This window comes from Ptychodera flava, chromosome 17, assembly GCF_041260155.1.
Source record: "Ptychodera flava strain L36383 chromosome 17, AS_Pfla_20210202, whole genome shotgun sequence".
Classification (NCBI taxonomy): Eukaryota; Metazoa; Hemichordata; class Enteropneusta; family Ptychoderidae; genus Ptychodera; species Ptychodera flava.
The window spans coordinates 33,141,194-33,161,421 of NC_091944.1; the positions used below are offsets into that span (position 1 = coordinate 33,141,194).

The 20,228-nt window shown below is 36.9% G+C and overlaps 2 protein-coding genes and 1 long non-coding RNA gene across 3 annotated transcripts in view; 2 read left to right on the plus strand and 1 right to left on the minus strand.

Annotated features, from left to right (window-relative positions):
* Positions 1–20,228, plus strand: part of LOC139116546 (neuronal acetylcholine receptor subunit alpha-2-like) — an 87,634-nt gene that overhangs the window by 7,283 nt on the left and 60,123 nt on the right. The gene's annotated exons all lie outside the window — the stretch shown is intronic.
* On the plus strand, positions 6,329–10,674 carry LOC139116544 (uncharacterized). Its single transcript, XR_011548338.1, has 3 exons — positions 6,329–6,628; positions 10,237–10,281; positions 10,596–10,674. It is a non-coding gene; the product is annotated as an uncharacterized lncRNA (long non-coding RNA).
* Positions 15,867–18,800, minus strand: LOC139116107 (uncharacterized). Its single transcript, XM_070678655.1, has 5 exons — positions 18,726–18,800; positions 17,668–17,733; positions 17,362–17,464; positions 16,753–16,844; positions 15,867–15,975 (listed from the first exon to the last, which is right to left on the minus strand). The coding sequence occupies exons 1-5, from the start codon at positions 18,759–18,761 to the stop codon at positions 15,889–15,891; spliced, it is 384 nt and encodes a 127-aa protein (XP_070534756.1). The 5' UTR covers positions 18,762–18,800; the 3' UTR covers positions 15,867–15,888.

A 20,228-nucleotide genomic window follows, 5' to 3' on the forward strand; every position in this document is an offset into this window, starting at 1 on the left:
TTCAAAGTCGAAGAACCACAGATGTACCCTCCATATATTTCAATTTATACTGAATCGGGGCGCACTACATGACCAAGGGAAAGATCTTAAGGTAATGTGGAGCTTGTCCATTTAGAGTTATTAAGTCAATGCATCGACACACTATGCATCGAAACACTATCCATGCACGAAGCGCATGATATCTTAAATACATCACGGTAATTGTACGGATAGTCTACCAACTTCGGAGCTGTAGCCGGACAGAAACGCTGGCACTAAGTCGACTCTTCGAATTAACAGAACATTTTGTATTTATTAGGGCCAAAACTGAACAAAACGGCAATGTGAGACAATTACAATACGCGATTATCATACCCCTTGTCGTTTTTCTTGATAGGTTACAGATTGCCAAGAAGAATGGGACAGACTTGTGAAGACGTTGGACCGAATTCTGTTCATCATCTATTTAGCCGTGCCTGTAGGAAGCCTTGTCTGGTTACTGCTCTCCCCAGCCTTCGAGCGTTACTGGTGAACGTCTTCAGATGAATGTGGAATTGCAGACATCATATTGATGATGTTTGTTTTGTGGACTGTAAAGTAGTTAAAATTATATGGATTATACATGATTGATGAAACTATAAAAAATATAGAAAATGTATTTGAAATGAAGCTACCCTAAGTTTTAGTTAAAGTTTTTGTCAAGTACACGTACATTATTGATTCTAATAAAATTATATATATAACAATTTCATTAGGTGCATGGTTTAAGGTAACAAAAGCTGATGTATGTTTCTAAATGCTTTTACTTACGACTGTTTTTCATGATTTGTTGCATCTCCAAAGCAATGTCGTCCATGCATTGTAAACTTCGTTAAACGTTTTCACGTTGGTACTTATTTCTATCAATGTTCAGTGGCACATTGGGATATTACACATTGGGATATACGCAGTATTTCAAATTTGCACAGTATTAAGAAATTGTAAACCCTAGTCTAACGATTATGTTGCTCGGAAAAAATCTAATGCAAACAGATAATCGCATATTTTACGTAAACACACGTTGCCCGTCTTCCGTAGATTTTTGTCAGGGAAGGAAAATGAAAGCCTACCCACCTACAGGTGGGTAGGGTTCAATTTCAAAGGTGGGTATATAATATAAAATGTTAATACACGCTAATGGTACCATTGTGCCCGTGCAGTAAATATTTCCAAGAGACCCTGGGTTTTTCCGTATATTTCCAACGCATTTCTAATTATAAGTTGCTGTATCGCTTTTATGTGTTAGAAGCAAAATTAAGAAGAATTGCAATCCAGCTAAATAAGAAAAGTAAGATTAATCCCTTACAGCAGAGTACGACATAGACATCTAGACATGAGAATATATTTTGTAAGGAAAAGGGCGACATTAAAAGCACTTGTTCTGAACAATTTGCCGCGTTACTGTGAATATCATTATCACTGAAGAGCGTAAACATCCATCTTTATATATTATATATTATAGCCAAAACATGGGACCATGTGCTCGAGGGTAGGTGACTATTTGCCCGACGTAAGGAGGGCAAATGGTCTCCTGCCCAGAGGGTACATAGTCTCATGTTGGGCTATAATGTTTGCCTCTCTTACTCAGTTTTCACTCAAAGCATTTCGATTTATTGGCCAATGCTTTAAAATCCATTAAAAATAGAACGATTTTCATCATAGAATTTAATCTATTGTTATGCGGTTTATCAATTTTTTCTGCAAAATTTTCCAAAAAGCGCATTTCCTATGCAAACATGAAATTTTGACATTTTTACATCAAATAGTTGTCAAGTTGTAAATAGAAAATATATTGTTCATGGTTCAAGAATCAAAGGAGATAGTAAATATAGTCACTTTGGAACGGTCTTTTTGAAACAGTTGCGACGTTTCGATCCGACTACAACGGAGCTTGATCACGCAATGATGTTATTTATTCAGCGTTATATGTCTCTGTAGCTGGCGGAATGATATGTCCGTAAATTGATATTAACGCTGAATAGTAACATCATTGCGTGATCAAGCTCCGTTGTAGTCGGATCGAAACCGTCGCAACTGTTTCAAAAGACCGTTCCAAAGTGACTATATTTCACTAAGTTGTAAATAGTTCCGGATCACTTTCAGTTCCAGTGATGACTATGCGGCCCGCGACGTCATCGACGAGTAACCATTGAATCCTATGGAGCGCGCGACATTCGATATACGAGGCATGTAATAACAACATCTGTGTTATTAACAAGTTTTAATTTCGTAGAAAAGAAACAGAAAGTTACTGGCTTTATCGCTTTCGCTTGTAACAGCCATTGTCAAACGTTTGAGGTATAGTACAAGCATTTCCTCCAAAATTCAATTGAACATTACGGGATGGCTCTAGTAAAGTAAATACCAACAACAATAGTTAAGACTTTAATCGTGTTTTCATTTCATATAAAGTACAGTACGCTTAATCAATTCTGAGACTCTTTCTTATTAACAAATAAAGGCCAATGGCCATTTCGAAATTTCTGATGCTAGACAAATAAATTACCTTAAGCTTATCTCCCTTACTTCCCTGTATGTCCCTTGTTTACTCTTAGGAGAAAATCAAATTAACTAAAATAGCAGACAAGAAAAGACTTGTAAAAACTTTAGGGTACTAAAAATATCCACGACGCGCCAAACAACCCTCTCTCTTCTCTCTCTCTCTCTCTCTCTCTCTCTCTCTCTCTCTCTCTCTCTCTCTCTCTCTCTCTCCTCTCTAAATATACGATGCTGTGGTGGAGTAAACATCTATCTATCTATCTATCTATCTATCTATCTATCTATCTATCTATCTATCTATCTATCTATCTATCTATCTATCTATCTCTCTCTCTCTCTCTCTCTCTCTCTCTCTCTCTCTCTCTCTCTCTCTCTCTCTCTCTCTCTCTCTCTCTCTCTCTATATATATAATATATGTACCCGATGCTGTGGTGGATGTAGCATATATTTTTTTCAATTGTCTCTAAACTTGGTATAAAATTATCATAAGTTATCTTTTCGCTGTTTCAAAATTACTTCCTTTTCATTTAAGGTATATTGCGTCCCGGGGACAGATCGTTGGACTCTCAAATTTCTACAATTCCTTTTCTGATCTACCACCTGTGGTTGTTCATTTCAGAGCTCTTCAGCTTAATTTTTTGAAAATCAAAAATTTTAATCTGCCATGGAGTTAACATAAGAATGGCAGCCATTTTGAATCTGCAAAACGTTGGCTAATTTATTTCGCTAGTTCCAAACTTTACACGGTGACCACGATTTTTATCGTTGATTTAGTAAGAGAATGGTTGAATGTTTCATTCAGCATAGTTTGAGCAACAGTTTAAGTCTTTCACTTTTGAGACGTACACCACCTTAAGCATTTCTAAATATGAAGCGAGCGGAGCGAGATAAATTGAGTCGTTCTATTAACTCTAATGTAGTTCGTCAGTAATATCTTATGAGAATATTAGATTTGCTTTCATGAGAATTTTGCTTAAAACATTAAAGAAGGGAGAAACTTAAAGACACTCAAATCTCTAAGTGGTCAGGGCGATAACTAGTAATAAATCTAGTTTTGCTTTACATTCGCTTCCACTTGAAAACCATTCGTACACTCTACGTATCCCATTCGCTACAAGAATATAAATTTTAAGCGGCTGCGTCTATATTTAATTCGGTTTTCAAATATGTCGACAGGTGTACAAATACTGTGTATCAAAAATGGTTAAGAAGATTAATTTTAATTTTTTCTAGTCGTCAATATTCAATCATTACCAACCAGCCAGATAGCAACTCGGTTGTCATATTTTTTACTCTTTAAGTTGCTGTAAATAATTAAAATCTGCAAATCAGATACAACCTTCTGATTTCGAATTTTGTATTTCAGTTTCCAATTATTTCGATGATTTTTGTGATAGCAGCAAGACTTCAATTCTTACAGCATGTTTTGCTCTGTCTTTGTTTTCATATTTGATCGATTCCTACACGCACAAATGTAGTGACGTTGATGTTGATAAATCGTTATTGCATTATTAACAGTAGCTTAATAGCCACTTGAGGATACTATGATACGGAGACGACTGTTGAAAGGCGAGATCAATATGTTGTGCCGTTGATTTTTGGATTGCTATCCTGAAAAATAACTCTACGATTATTTAATTTCTATGTTCATAATTAAAATTCCGACTGTTGTCGTCGGTATTTCACCTAATAAGGGTTCCACATGGATGTAACACCTTGGGAGGTGATCGCCCGTCATTACAGTAATACCATATTAGATCAGCCAAGCGGCACCGACAACACATTATCTCCCCTTGATCAAACATACAGCAATGCCATGATAGTCGGATGAAAAAACATGGTATTCGTAATTGCAGTGAGTTTAAATGTTTTTCCCAGTTCATTTTTGCATATATTCATCAAAATGAGTTATGATACATATCGTTTGATTCGCTATAGGTTGTTTTTCAAAACAGCAGTTAAACTGACTTAATCCTGATGTTGTTAAAACACATAGGTTGGCCTAAAAGAAACAGTACCAACAAAAGTGAACTGGTGCTTCTGAGCTTTGCACATAATTTAATTTATGATGTATTCAACTCATGTCAGCGGGTCCATGGTACATCTATCCATTGGCACATTGTGAATTTTGCTGGCCGTTCTATTGCATAACAGGACAGAATTTCAAAATGCAGAGATATCAAAATAGCTACATGTATTAGTAAAATGCAACCGCGAATTCGAATTCAGGCTGGTATAAATCCGATACTGTTTTGATTGTTGAATTCTGAGTATTGCACAGTAGTATCAGACGAAGAAGCAACACTACTGACTCAATTCTTGCACATTATAACCGTGTAGCTCATCATGTTGTGTCCACCTCGAGGTCACGGGCGCTTTTAATGAGAGAGAGAGAGAGAGAGAGAGAGAGAGAGAGAGAGAGAGAGAGAGGTAAGGTTACTTGCGCCTCGTGGATAGTGTTTCGAACCCTAAAATTTTTACAAGTCTCTTCTTGTCTGCTTCTTTAGTTAAATTTGATTTTCTCCTCAGAGTAAACACAGGGACATATAGAGAAGTACGACCATTTTTAACATATCGGTAAGCTTAAGGTTATTTATTTGTCAAGCATCATAAATTTCACAATGGCCATTGGCCTTTATTTGCTAATATGAAAAAGAATGGTTAAAAGATTTCTTTAGGGAAATTGAGGCAAACATGTGAATTTTATGTTTCGAGGAGCGCACTACCTTAAAACGGTAGGATGCACTCTTTTTGTGATGTTTTTCTTGCAAATGAGTTGATAAAGCGTGCTCTATTTAAGCAATAACCCCCGCCGCAGGAATTGCACCAACCTCGAGTGTGTACCCGACTGCGGCGGGGGTTATTGCTATTTTATTATATCAACTTGTGTGTCTTTGTTGTCTCGCTTGGGTATTTTCATCAGTTTAAGGGTTTGTTGCTCCCAACACAGCGAATTTTGCTAAAAAATCATGTTTTCCAAATATTCATTCAATGGAAATTAATTTGTTAACCCGAGATTAAAATATTGGTTAGGTTTACCTTTTGACTTGTTAAGCAATCGTAAGTTGCGTGATATAAAAATATTAATTTATGCAAATGTATGCAAACCACCCGATTTCCTGGCTTCTTTTTCCTCCCAATTTCAAAATTTCGAAAGAATTTAACTCCACTCTAGCTGGGTCAAAGTTTCTGAAATTTTCACATTATGTTCTTTATAGGCTATATAAAAAAACGACTGTTTTCTTTGGCAATAAAGTTCTTACATTTTGAATAAGAGACATTTTAAATATGCTTTTCATGATTTTAATCACTTTTTTGAGTGTCAGTATTTCAACCCTTGCCATTTTAGTTAAGGATATATAACGCAAAATTAAATAGTCGTTTTTTTCTACATATACTCTTCTTTCAATTGAAATATTACATTTCAGACCAGATATGAAATGAATGTGCTCACGTGTTTTATAACAGGTTCATTAATAGTCAGTAAGTAAACAGACTACAAAATTTTAGCATTTACTCAACAGAACAACTTGACTTACTAATGTGCCCCCTGAATGGAAGGAATGACTTTGAGTTTGACAAAATTACAAACTTAGTTATCAGGCATTGAAATTGACTGCTGATGACTCGACATGTATTGACATTTATCAGACACTACTGGACGCATGAAATAATACAGTATGAAATGAATAACTGCACACTTTTTGACTGTTATGAAGTTGTGTAAAAACATTGTACCTCTGACCTGTCTCATATTTTACGAAAGCCGCTGAGGGCCATCGTACTTCCTACTTCAATATTTAAACGCGACTTCTCACTTCAAAATTTCATTTCTAAATTTAGAAACTCCTACACATTTCTCACTTCAAAATTTCGTGCGACTTCTCACTTCAAAATTTCATTTCTAAATTTAGAAACTCTTACACATTTCTCACTTCAAAATTTCGTGTAATGGGGACTTCTCACTTCAAAGTTTTGCTTCTAAAATTAGACACTTCGACAAACTTCTCACTTCATAATGTTGACGACCCACAATTCCTGTAACAAGATGGTGGCAGTCAGGACACATGGTCGAGACGGCTGAGATCGTGTATGTTTCGCGATTTAGCAGGTAAGATTTCCATTGATTTTATCATAAGTCAGTTGATGTGTGCAATAATGCAGCTGCCGCGAACCTAATACCGAGGTACGATTGAAAACGTTTGAACACACGACCGATGAAATAAGATGATCAACGAACTGATCAAGGACGGTGATTCCTCCATAATTAATACATTCCCCCACTATTTATGAGCGAATGTGTGGATAGGCAATATTGACACTCACAGAAATCTCTCATACATGAATTGCGTAAATACTTCTTCGATTTCTGCAGATTTCCTCAACAGAGGTCGACAGGCATTTACTCGAACGAGCTCTTATATTGTTAGAAATTGTAGTGCTGTAACTTAGGCTTTCTGTTTGAAGACTATTTACAACCGAGATATTTTACCTGTAAAAGGTAACATAAAAGCATAAAAAACATCACAAATGAGTTTTAGTTTAGGTATTTTGTAATAAATGACACTAAAACGTTCATACATCTAACAACAAAATCAAGTTTCTGAATTTATAGGCTCTGGTACGTATTTCTCACTTCAACTTTGTAGATTTAGACTTTGGCACGTATTTCTCGCCTAAACTACAGTATTATTTTTTTCTCACTTCAAAGTTTCGCCAGGACTTCTCATTCCAAAAAATGCCCAACTTCTCACTTCAAAAAATGTCCGACTTCTCACTTCAAAATTTCGCTACGACTTCTCACTTCAAAAAAATTCCGACTTCTCACTTCAAAATTTCGCTACGACTTCTCACTTCAAAAAAATTCCGACTTCTCACTTCAAAATTTCGCGAGGACTTCTCACTTCAAAATTTCACTACGACTTCTCACTTCAAAAAAATTCCGACTTCTCACTTCAAAATTTCGCGAGGACTTCTCACTTCAAAATTTCGCTACGACTTCTCACTTCAAAATTTCGCTACGACTTCTCACTTCAAAAAAAATTCCGACTTCTCACTTCAAAATTTCGCTACGACTTCTCACTTCAAAATTTCACTACGACTTCTCACTTCAAAAATTTTCCGACTTCTCACTTCAAAATTGTGTTTCTAAATTTAGACCTATCTACGCATTTCCCACTTCAAAATTTAGCCATCCCATAATTTCTTTCACCACATGACACAGAGACAAGATGGTCGCCAACGCTGGACATTATAATCACCGTAACACGGTAGGACTGTCTCACGCTCATTTATAGTTAAGATTCACTTGATCACGATGGCCAAAATTCGTGTAAGCTTCGCGATTTATAAGTTAATTTCATCGTAAGTCAGCTGATGTGTGCAACAATGCAGCTGGTGCGAGCTTTACCGAGGCAACGTTTAACATGTTTGGACAACTTACTGATCAAAGATGATCAACTTACTGATCAAAGGACAGTGATTCCCTCACAATTAATAAATTACTCTCCCATTTATGAGCGAATGTGTTGATTGATAGTAAGAACACTCATTGAAAGCTGTAACACATCAATTTGTGTAAATACTTCTACGATTTCTGCTGTATCAACAAGCACTGTCCTTAACGGAAGTCGACCGTCATTTACACGATACTTCGAGCTGTAGGCCCTAAATAATCCATATACATCGGGCTGTAACTTAATCCTTATATAATTAAAAATATCGGGGTAATACTGTAACCTAGTCCTTCTGTCTGAAAAACATTTAAAAGCGAGATATTTTAGTCTTCAAAAGCAATACAAAAACATCATGAATGTGTTTTGGTTTTGTTACTTTCTATACAGTAAAACTCCAAAATCTTACAAATCACATTCTAAATGCAGACTTTATCACGTACTTCTCACTTCAAAATTTCGCGAGGACTTCTCACTTCAAAATTTCACTACGACTTCTCACTTCAAAATTTCGCGAGGACTTCTCACTTCAAAATTTCACTACGACTTCTCACTTCAAAATTTCGCTACGACTTCTCACTTCAAAAAAAATTCCGACTTCTCACTTCAAAATTTCGCTACGACTTCTCACTTCAAATTTCACTACGACTTCTCACTTCAAAAATTTCCGACTTCTCACTTCAAAATTGTGTTTCTAAATTTAGACCTATCTACGCATTTCCCACTTCAAAATTTAGCCATCCCATAATTTCTTTCACCACATGACACAGAGACAAGATGGTCGCCAACGCTGGACATTATAATCACCGTAACACGGTAGGACTGTCTCACGATTTATAGTTAAGATTCACTTGATCACGATGGCCGAAATTCGTGTAAGCTTCGCGATTTATAAATTAAATACATCGTAAGTCAGCTGATGTGTGCAACAATGCAGCTGGTGCGAGCTTTACCGAGGCAACGTTTAACATGTTTGGACAACTTACTGATCAAAGATGATCAACTTACTGATCAAAGGACAATGATTCCCTCACAATTAATAAATTACTCAACCATTTATGAGCGAATGTGTGGATTGATAGTATGAACACTCATTGAAAGCTGTAACACATCAATTTGTGTAAATACTTCTACGATTTCTGCTGTATCAACAAGCACTGTCCTTAACGGAAGTCGACCGTCATTTACACGATACTTCGAGCTGTAGGCCCTAAATAATCCATATATATCGGGCTGTAACTTAATCCTTATAAAATTAAAAATATCGGGGTAATACTGTACCTAGTCCTTCTGTCTGAAAAACATTTAAAAGCGAGATATTTTAGTCTTCAAAAGCAATACAAAAACATCATGAATGTGTTTGGTTTTGTTACTTTCTATACAGTAAAACTCCAAGATCTTACAAATCACATTCCTAAATGCAGACTTTATCACGTACTTCTCACTTCAAAATTTCGCGAGGACTTCTCACTTCAAAATTTCACTACGACTTCTCACTTCAAAATTTCGCGAGGACTTCTCACTTCAAAATTTCACTACGACTTCTCACTTCAAAATTTCGCTACGACTTCTCACTTCAAAAAAAATTCCGACTTCTCACTTCAAAATTTCGCTACGACTTCTCACTTCAAAAAAATTCTGACTTCTCACTTCAAAATTTCGCGACGACTTCTCTCTTCCAAAAATTTCCGACTTCTCACTTCAAAATTTCACTACGACTTCTCACTTCAAAAAAAAATCCGACTTCTCACTTCAAAAAATTTCCGACTTCTCACTTCAAAAAAAATCCGACTTCTCACTTCAAAAAATTTCCGACTTCTCACTTCAAAATTTCGCTTCGACTTCTCACTTCAAAAAAATCCGACTTCTCACTTCAAAAAATTTCCGACTTCTCACTTCAAAATTTCGCTTCGACTTCTCACTTCAAAAAAATTCCGACTTCTCACTTCAAAAAATTTCCGACTTCTCACTTCAAAATTTTTCACTTCTCACTTCAAAAAATTTCTGATTTGTCACTTCAAAATTTCGTTTCTACTTTCACACTTTTGACGTACATCTCTCACTTTAAATTTCTGATTCTAAGCTTACACTTGATCGCATATTTCTCACGTCAAACTTTTCCGTTGATGAAATTTAGACCTAGTGTAAGTTTTTCTTTTTCATTTGTTAAAAATTTGCTTGGCAGTCTGAGTGTCAGCATGATGACTGGCTTGTACAGATGTTTTTACTTGTCTCAACTAGAATATATTTCCTATTTTGCCAACAGTGTCGTGGGTATTGAAGTACGATGATGTCTGGTCATTTTAAGAAGGTGGTTTTAAGTTACGTGTCTTTGGGGAATGCTTAATACGGACCTTGTTTGATGTATTCTCGATATCTAAGATGTGGACATTCCATCATGGGTTACCAACCAACCCGCCAAAACCCATCGAAACTTTCGGTTCAGTAAAGGAAGTTAAAAAGACAAATCACAACAAAGACGTCATCCATGAAAGATATATTGATATTTTTTAACATTAATCTTTGAGTTTATGTAAACACGTTCCACGTGTCTATACCTGATTGTATGATCATTTAAAATTTTATTACTGTTAAAAATTTACAACCCTTTCCCCTTTATTTTAGGTGGATGGTAGAAAGATCGTCTTCCTCGTAGGTTTTCTTTGCTCTGGATTGTCGTCAGTAAATTGCATTTTACCTGACTACAACACACCAGCAGTCAATGCTCAAGCCGATGAAAGCGCTTATAGAGAGAGTCTGATTCAGGCTTATTTCAGTGCATGCTATTCAAACGAAGAAATTCTTGCCGCATTGGCCATCTCTCATGGTAAGTATTCATTGTGCAAATGCACATAAAGGCTGTTGTCTTAGATACCTTGGGGCTCTTGGTGATGTTGTTTCATTCCAATCAATGATTGAACACATTTTCAATGTTGCGGTATCTGAATGAAGTAATATACATATTTGCAATGCGTTGAAGCTAAGTCGAACAGTTGTTGGTATCTGTAGTATTGAGTCGTAATACTGATACTCCTCCATCACTTTTTAAATGTTTATAATCAATAAAATATGTATGTTTTGACATTTACCAGCCTGAATCATTTGTAACTTTGCAGGTGTTATTCTCAGTCTACGACATTTGAAGCGACTTCTTCAGAAATATGGCCTGAAACGCAGACAATGTCTAGGAACAGCATCAAACTTGCAACAAGTGGTTGCTACCATACAAAGTGAAATACAAGGTAGTGGGAAGTGCCTTGGATACAGAGCCATGTGGAAGAGGTTAAAAATTAAATACGGTCTGCGGGTGAATCGGGATACTGTTCTAAACCTGCTAAATATCCTTGATCCTGATGGTATCCAGAGGCGTAAAAAGCATCGCCTTTTGAGAAGAAAATATGTTTCACCAGGACCAAATTTATCTGGCATGTGGATGGCTATGACAAGTTGAAACCATTTGGTTTGCAATTCATGGGGCGGTCGATGGTTTCAGTAGGCGTATTTTGTGGTTGGAGGTTGCTACCTGCAATAACAACCCACATATCATAGCAAATTACTTTCTTGACTATGTAAAACAAATTGGTTTGTTCCAAGAGTTTAAGGTGCGACCGAGGTACAGAAAATTCTGCTCTTGAATATTTGCAACCATATTTCAGATGGAATGATTCTGATGATCTTGCTGGAATTAACAGTTTCATGTACGGCAAAAGTACGTCGAACCAGAGGATCGAGGCATGGTGGAGCAATATGCGCAAGCAGGGTGCTGATTGGTGGATTAACTATTTCAAAGATTTAAGAGACAGTGGACTGTTCCATGATCATGATCCTATACATGTAGAGTGTCTACGATTCTGTTATATGGGTGTTTTACAACAAGAGCTTCATGATATTGCTGTTGAATGGAATTTACATTTTATTACAAGCAAGAGAAATGCAGAAAATGTGAGAGGCAAACCAGATGTATTGTATTTCTTACCTAGCATATATAATACTCGTGACTATGGAACCAGAGCAGACAAAAGTGAGATAGATATATTGTCTGATTTGTATTCAGAAATACCTCCATTGTATGGCTGTAGTGATGAGTTTGTTCAATTACTCAATGAAATTAAACCGCAGCAACAGGTGCCAACAACAGTAAATGAAGCAAATGAACTTTATTTGGAAATCGTACATGCTATTGAACAGTACAGTTAACGACCTTGCTGCATGTCAAACTATGTTGACCAAATGAGTGAAATAAAATAAACGTTGACGAGCATGAGCACTTAGTGTTTTTCTTTGTGACCTGTATACACCATAAAAGAAACGTTGACCTCTGAGTCAATCTGCAGCAGTTAAGGTAGAATGCGTCTGGATGACAGATATTCGGACTCTCAAACGTTTACAATTCTTTTCTGATATACTACTTGTTGGGGTTCATTTTAAAGCTCTTGGTGAAAGAAAACTTCACTGGCTTAGTTTTTCTAAATTCGACAATTTATTTTTCTCCATAGAGTCAACATAAGGATGGCTGCCACGTACCAAAATTTGCACTGTGACCCCTGAATTTCATTCCCGACTTTGAAAGAGAATGGTTGAAAGATTTCTCAAAGAAAGTTTGAGCAAAAGTTTAAATCTTTCACTTTCAGGGCACACACTACCTTAAAGAAAGGAACGCGATTTTTAACGTTTGCACTTCTTATACACACACAATGCTTCTCACCTTGTAGAGCTAAAACTGTTAATTATTGGGTGGCTACAGTTCTCATCCTATTAGAAGCAACTGCATTGAAGCTTTTACAATGAATCCTGTAAGCTCATGTAGCCAGCAGAGGGGACATGATGTAGCTTTTCCTGGCATCAAAGTCAATGACCATTGTAATCACGTTTTATTGCTAGGCAAAGCTATTGTAAGGGACGGACCATTAGCACTTGGGAGGGGGTGGTCAAAAACAAAAAAAAAATCAGAGCAGAAAGTTAGGGGGAAAAAATCTTCAAACTAGTTTGCAAAATAAAAAAAAAATAAGAACACAAATGCGTAAAAAAAATCTGCAAAAAGTCTTTAAAATCTTGATTTTTTTTAGATTTTACCGACAGGAAGCAGCTTCCTGTATTTTAGTACATCCTCCAGGCACATTTTTAATTTTATTGTATACATTTAGAGTGACTGTATTCCTTATACTGGAAGTTGTGATCATCTTATCTTTTCAGGAATTTTGTATTCTGATAACTTAAAAAATTATAAAATTAAGGTGTTGTCTCTCTAGTACCAAAGTTTGCACGGTGACCCTGATTTTTATTCTTGCTTTGGTAAGAGAATGGTTGAAAGTTTCACTGAGGAAAGTTTGAGCAAAAGTTTAAGTTTTTCACTTTCGAGGTGCATATTACCTTAAGATCAAGGTGAACAGATGCAGGCCACATCAGGTTCATTTTTCACAGCATTTTATTGCAATGATGCATGCAAGAATGGGTGAACAAGTAGAAGCACGTCAATAATGATAAAACAACATATCAAGTCATATATTATTTTGCTTTTAAAAAGGCATTTTCAGTTCTTTTTCTCAAAAACCAGCCTTAACAAGTCATCGTTGATGACACAGTCCCCACTTGTTAATGGGTATTTTGATTACAAGTCCTCAGAGAGGATAAGGTCCTCTTCATTAATTAGGTCTGTGATAAAAATACTTTGATACACATGGCGCTCAATGGCCAAGAATGAGTTCCATGGTGATGAAAACATAAACCAATCTAGGCCAAAAGGTCATTTAATGAGTCAACTAGGAATTAATCGACAGGATGTTGCACAACATTTTTGCATACTATCCTTACACTAAAAGATTATCACCAGTACCATATTTCATAAAGTTTGATGCAGTATTTACAACACTATGAGATCAACATCTGTATCAAGTTTCATCAAATTTGACACTGTATTTGTGGAATATCACTCTAATTAGGATAGTTCATTACATATGCAATTACAGATTAATTAAAATGACACTGATAAATGTCTTTTTTCACTGTTAAAGCAATGTGAGCTAAAAATCTGTACAAAGTTTCATGAAATTTGATGAAGTATTTCTTGACATATCAGCCTAATTACGAAACTTCAATAATTGATGAGTGTTATCATTCTAATGTAAACAGCACTTAAGGTAGTAACAGATAGTGAAATGCCTTCCACTGTGGGCGGTGATTACAACATCTGGAATTATCCTGGATCCAAATTTCTCATCAGTTCTTGTATGTCTTACATAGAAAAGTTGCAAAAATTGGTTCAAAATGAAAAAATCACCTAAGCTTTGTTTTCTGGATCAAATTTTTCTACAAATTGATACCAAATATGACAAAATTATGCTCACAGCCTTCAAAACTGTCTCACAACATATCCTGGGTTGGTGTAGGTCATTTAAGGTCACAAACTGAGAAAATTACCTGAAATATACAAATTTTGGGGTTTCCCAACACTTTCAGCAGAGTCTTTGAAGCTGATGTCAGCATCCTGCAACAATGCTGTAGTGACTTCCAACGTAAGCATTTGTTTGGATTATGAACCCTTGCAAAGACCAAGTGCATTATCACTTATTGAGTGTTTCCCACGCACAGTCTAAAAGCAAAAGATGGACACAAATCCGGCATACATTATTCTACATTTTTTCATACAGCAGCATAACAGCATTGATCACAACCCTGCAGCAGGATATTGCCATCTTTTTTCCATGTGTAGACAGTGCCAGTTTGTCCATGGCATGATGCCACTACACCAAGTATCAACTGATTACCATCATATCCATAGATTTCTCTTGGACCATGCAGAATGATTTTGGTATTTTCTTCACCATTTGCAGATGGAAAAGTGAACTTTACTTCATCATTGTCGTAGGTATAATCTAAATATAGTTTGCCCTGCTTTGAAATGGCCTGAATTTTAAACCCATGCTGTACAGGGTCAATGTCATGAAGGTTGCATTCACTAATATCAGGGTCGAACATTGACGTATATTGATGACATTCAGATCTGCTCATTGTAGAAAACTTTGTCACCACCTCTGAATAACTTGATTCCTTCTCCATGAAATATGAAATGTCAATCTTACTATACTGAAACTCTGGCAGTTGACCTTCTGTGTGCACCGCTAGGGTTTTCACCGCTGAGTTTTCATCATCTTGACAGACAGAATCTTGTTTTACTTCAATTTCATCAAGTTCATGTAGCATTGGATTGGTCTGTGTGTTAGGTGTACTACATGAGGTAGGGAGTGAGATATTTGGTGTTGATGGTCCATCTTCCGGTATGGATGGCATATCGAACCTCATAGCAGGTGTAGATAGTCCATCTTCTGGTATGGATGGCACATTGGACCTCATAGCAGGTGTAGATCGTCCACCTTCTGGTATGGATGGCACATTGGACCTCATAGCAGGTGTAGATGGTCCACCTTCCAGTATGGATGGCATATCGGACCTCATAGCAGGTGTAGATGGTCCACCTTCTGGTATGGATGGCATATCGGACCCCATAGCAGGTGTACTATGGATGGCATATCTGACAATGTACATGTACATGTAGCAGATGCTTCAGTGACTTTTTTGGTTTGCTCAACCCTTTCATCAGATTCAGTCATTGAGGTATCTTTCCTGTTGTCTAGCAGAGACAGATTAGGCTGTGTCAGTAAGTATAATTTAATCTTACTGGCATACAGTCCATGTGATTTCAAATATTCAGTAAAATCACACGTTTCCCCATCAATGGTTTTGAAGTCATCAATTTCTTCCCGATTAAAGTTACCAACACTAGCAATCACAGAGTCTGCCGACAGAAACTTTGCGATACCTTTGGCAAAGACCTTGAGACTTCTCTGTTTGATGCTGTCAACAGTTACCAGATCACTTGAAGGGAAGTCCAAAATTCTAGTCCCTCCACCATCTTGCAACCTTACTTGCTTGAAAGTTTGACCATTTCAGAATGTAACCATCCAATGTTAACCTTACAATGTTGTTTCTTTGCCACTGGGAGAGTGACCTGTTTGAAATAAAAAGGATATAATGTAAAAATCAGTCTATGACACTTTCAACAGCAAGATAGCAGGTTAAAGGACATCTGTCATGAAAATTGAGAAATATATGAAAAATTGGAGTAGGTGCGAGGGGGTTTGTCACATAGAGTTTGAATAATATATGCCACTTTAATTGATTATTGCTGGATGACTGGTCATGTTATATTTCAGTCAGTTTTTCAATGTCTCCTATGCCAGTTCATCTATCTAATATGTTAAAACTGAAAGTTGGTATTGCTATTGACAGTTGGGAACAGATGTTACAAGAATGTTAGCACATTAATTTACACTATCCCACACAGTACCATGGAGATGTCTTTCTGTTGTTGTTGAAAACTCAGTTAAGTCCTTCTGCTGATGTGCAGCGCCCTGGAAGCTGTTATCCAATTGGGTGGCTGAATCCCTAAGTTCAGTTGCTATGAATAGTGACAATCAACCTATCAGATATAATCTTCTGAGCACGTTGCACATCAGCAGAAGGACTTAACTGAGTTTTCAACAACAATAGAAATACATCTCTATGGTACTGTGTGGGATAGTGTAATGATACATATCAGCCAAGTCCTGTTATTAGATTTGTATGTTTTTCATTGATCAATGTTCAAACATTATGAATGTTAGCTAGATCTCATGTAGACAGTTGATTTGCTAAAAGTATTGGGCTTATAGATTTAAATATACAAATTTTCCTTGCTTTTTAGAAGTAAACACTTTGGTTGGCAAGTATGAAAATCAGGACATACCCTTTGACCTTTGAACTTCCGAGCATTTCCTTTCTTCACATTTTTCAGCCGTATTTGCTCAATCAAATCAACGACCTTCTTTTTCTTTTCATCTGAGGCAGGAGAACCAAAAAAGAACAGAATCATGGTCTGATATACAGTTAGAGGATGTTTCAACTAAAAATTACCAAAAGGCATTACAATGACAGGATTTATAAGATATTAGCTGGAACTTTTGTCTGTGTTTTATCTGTGTCTTTGTTCTGTAATGAATTTCAATGACTTGTTCAACTCCCTGTAACAATGAAATGCAATATTCTGCATGTAACAACAATGTGCATCAAATAACCTTTGTGCTTTTGTTTACCAATGAATTCAAGTCAAGGCTTGCATTCAAATTTGACCTATGTTGATTGGCTAGATACTGAACATCAATCAACCGTGCGGGACGCAAACAAGAAATTATACAGCTGGTGAACAAAACCAATATGTTGACAAAACATAGCTCGTGACACTCAGAAAACATTTTGATTTTGACCAGAAATTGTAGGAATGCATGGCATAACACGCTGCTAACATATATACAGAACAACCTGAGACTATACAAATATCACAGGGATATTTACTTACCTTTTGCCACTCCAACTTTTAACCTTGCAATTTCTCCAGCTTTCAATCCCATAGCCTTCAAGCTTTCATCGGTCATCAGAGAAACAGTTTCTTTATCCAGCACCTAATTATACAACATTTCAATTTTTAATGTATAGGGAAACACATACAATAAGACAGCATTACATTCTACAGAACCTCACATGGTGAACAAAAAAGACAATACTTAGAAACAGGAAAGTTATTTTAGAGGAATTAATAGAGGAATATTCACTGGAGGAAGAAAAATAAGCTTATTTCATCACAGATGATGTCATATTTACTGACCTGTTCCTGTGGAAAGACATGGAAAAGCTCTTCTCCTCTCCTTGTCTCAAACAGGGCTACCAAAAGCTGTGAAGAATTGACAAGAAAAAAAACAAAATTATAGAGATCTATATTGGTTTCACTGAGAGCTATAGCCACTCAATCTTTCCAATAGACAGCCTAGAGCTTCCACAAAAAGCTTGACTGGTATCACTGATGCATATACCTATATCATCAATGAAACTATTAACTAGGGTGTGCTTACAGCTGCAGTCACAAAATGATTATGTAATTTGCCATTACAATACATGTAAGTTTATTTGATGAGAATTCAAACCCACAAACCATCACCCCTGAATGATGGTATCGTATGTGCAACCTTTGCCCCTTCCCTACATATTAACCAACTCATTGAATCCTGGCCCTGTTCGGCCATGGAAAAGAATGAGTAGCAGTACTGTATAATATTTTGGAAGGGTGGGTAGATTCATCTAATATCAGAGGAGGTTAACAGCCAATCCGACGTACATTAACATATATTATACTCCAGTGTCAACGGCTTTGGTGTGAAGAGTCTTGACCCCTCTTCAATTAAAGCATGCACATTTGCCGAAGTAGCTGAAGCGGATAGAAATTTGAGAAAAAACAGCCTTGCCCTTGTCATGGGAGTTGCGGTGATGAAATCGTCCACCGCTGATGCTAAACAGCTGTAATTTGACGCTTCCCTAACCATGAGATGTCTCTCGCTGTTTCCGTAACTTTCACATGAGTGACTCGCTTTATATCGACATTGAACTTAGTTGTTTCAAACCACTCACTCTATCAAGCTCTGCATGCATGGCAACAGCTATATTGGCTACAATATTGTTGTGTGGTTTGGGACACAGTCGGTTGACAACTACCACGTGTACATTCATGTTGCATGCAGGACTCGTGTTTGTGGTGTGCGGCTGTAGCGACTCTCAAACACTCTCATCATCAAATCTCACAATGAAAAACACAACCCTATGCATACAACCCTGTATTGCTATCCCTGAGTCAAGATCACTGAATATCGATTATACGTTGGTTTAACGTACCTGCTGTAATTCTACAGTTCGTATATTAGCCGCCATGTTGGACCATGGATGTAAAGAGGACTAATAGAAGTTCTAGGTCAGCGAAGTTGTGATGGGCAAGACTCCAGAGACTCAGCGGCCGCGGCCTTGATCTGCAATAACCCCGGGGCAATACACGTAAACGTTACATGTAACACAAACTATCAGCTTTCAAAAAGGCTATTTGAACTTGATATGATTAGAGTTATGTCCATTGAATTGTATTGGTCAACAGCAACACGACTAATAAACATAAACAACGATACAAACAACAATTAATTTATAAATTATGGGGGTATCACTCGGGGTATCACTGTCCTTGTCAAAGCACAGGGTCCTCGAGCTCCGGTGATGATGGTGATCAAACATTTAAAAATGAAGGAAAATAAAAATGTATTTGGACTCAGTAAAGTTGTTGTTGTTGTTGTTGTTGTTATTGTTGTTGTTTTTGTAGTTGATAGTATTTTCAGAAAAGGACAAATTATGCGCTGCAAAATTCAATACAGCCTCACTGTACACATGGAGGTAAGCTGCCTCCATGCTATACACATGCGCTGCAAAATTCAATACAGCGATATTGATGATTAAATATTTAAAAATGGAGAAAAATAAAAATATATTGGACTCTGTAAATTTGTTGCTGTTGATGTTTTTATTATTGTTGTTGTTGATAGTATTTGCAGAAAAGAACAAAGTATGCGCTGCGAAATTCGATACAGCCTTACTATACTATGCGCTGCAAATTCATACAGCCTAACTATACATGTGCGTTGCCGCCCAACTATACTATGCATTGTAAATTCAATACAGCCTAACTATACATGTGCGTTGCCGCCTAACTATACTATGCGTTGCAAATTCAATACAGCCTAACATTACCCAAGGGTTGTCACTTCATTGCCACACACTTTTTTTTCAATCGCCAAAAATGCACCTAGCAAGCATCGAAATCGGTAAAATTCGACGTAGGGTCAAAGCACATTGGTCCTTCTCAATCATACTCAAACATGTTTACCTCTAACCGATGAAAAGTCGAGAAATCAGCAGGTTTTTCAGCGCATCTGGTCGTCTCTCACATTCCAGATTTAAAAGACCGCGCGGTACATTAAGTCACGTGGGCGCATTTCAAATCGAACCAATAGCAGAGCTGGATGGGCCCAGCGTGAAAACCTGGCAGTAACGTAAGTTTCTTACGTCTTTTGAAGACTATGGGTGACACTGTCTGCGTATGAAATTCTGGTAACTTTAACAGTTGCAGTTCACCCATAGCAAGAGAACGTTCTTTCCAAAGACGTGAGAAACTTACGTTACTGCCGGGTTTTCACGTCGGGCCCATTCATTCAGTACGGGCTCTGCTATTGGTTCGATTTGAAATGCGCCCACTTGACTTAATGTACCGCGCGGGTCTTTTAAATCTGGAATGTGAGAGACGACAAGATGCGTTGAAAAACCTGCTGATTTCTCGACTTTTCATCGGTAAGAGGT

Bases quoted from the DNA above. Each gene is read 5' to 3' on its own strand.
- LOC139116107 (XM_070678655.1), bottom strand. From the start codon at position 18,761: ATGGCGGCTAATATACGAACTGTAGAATTACAGCAG. The intron at 17,465-17,667 runs GTCAGTAAATAT...TTGTATAATTAG, and splicing joins ATGTCTTTCCACAGGAACAG to GTGCTGGATAAAGAAACTGT. The intron at 16,845-17,361 runs GTAAGTAAATAT...CTCCTGCCTCAG, and splicing joins AAAAGTTGGAGTGGCAAAAG to ATGAAAAGAAAAAGAAGGTC.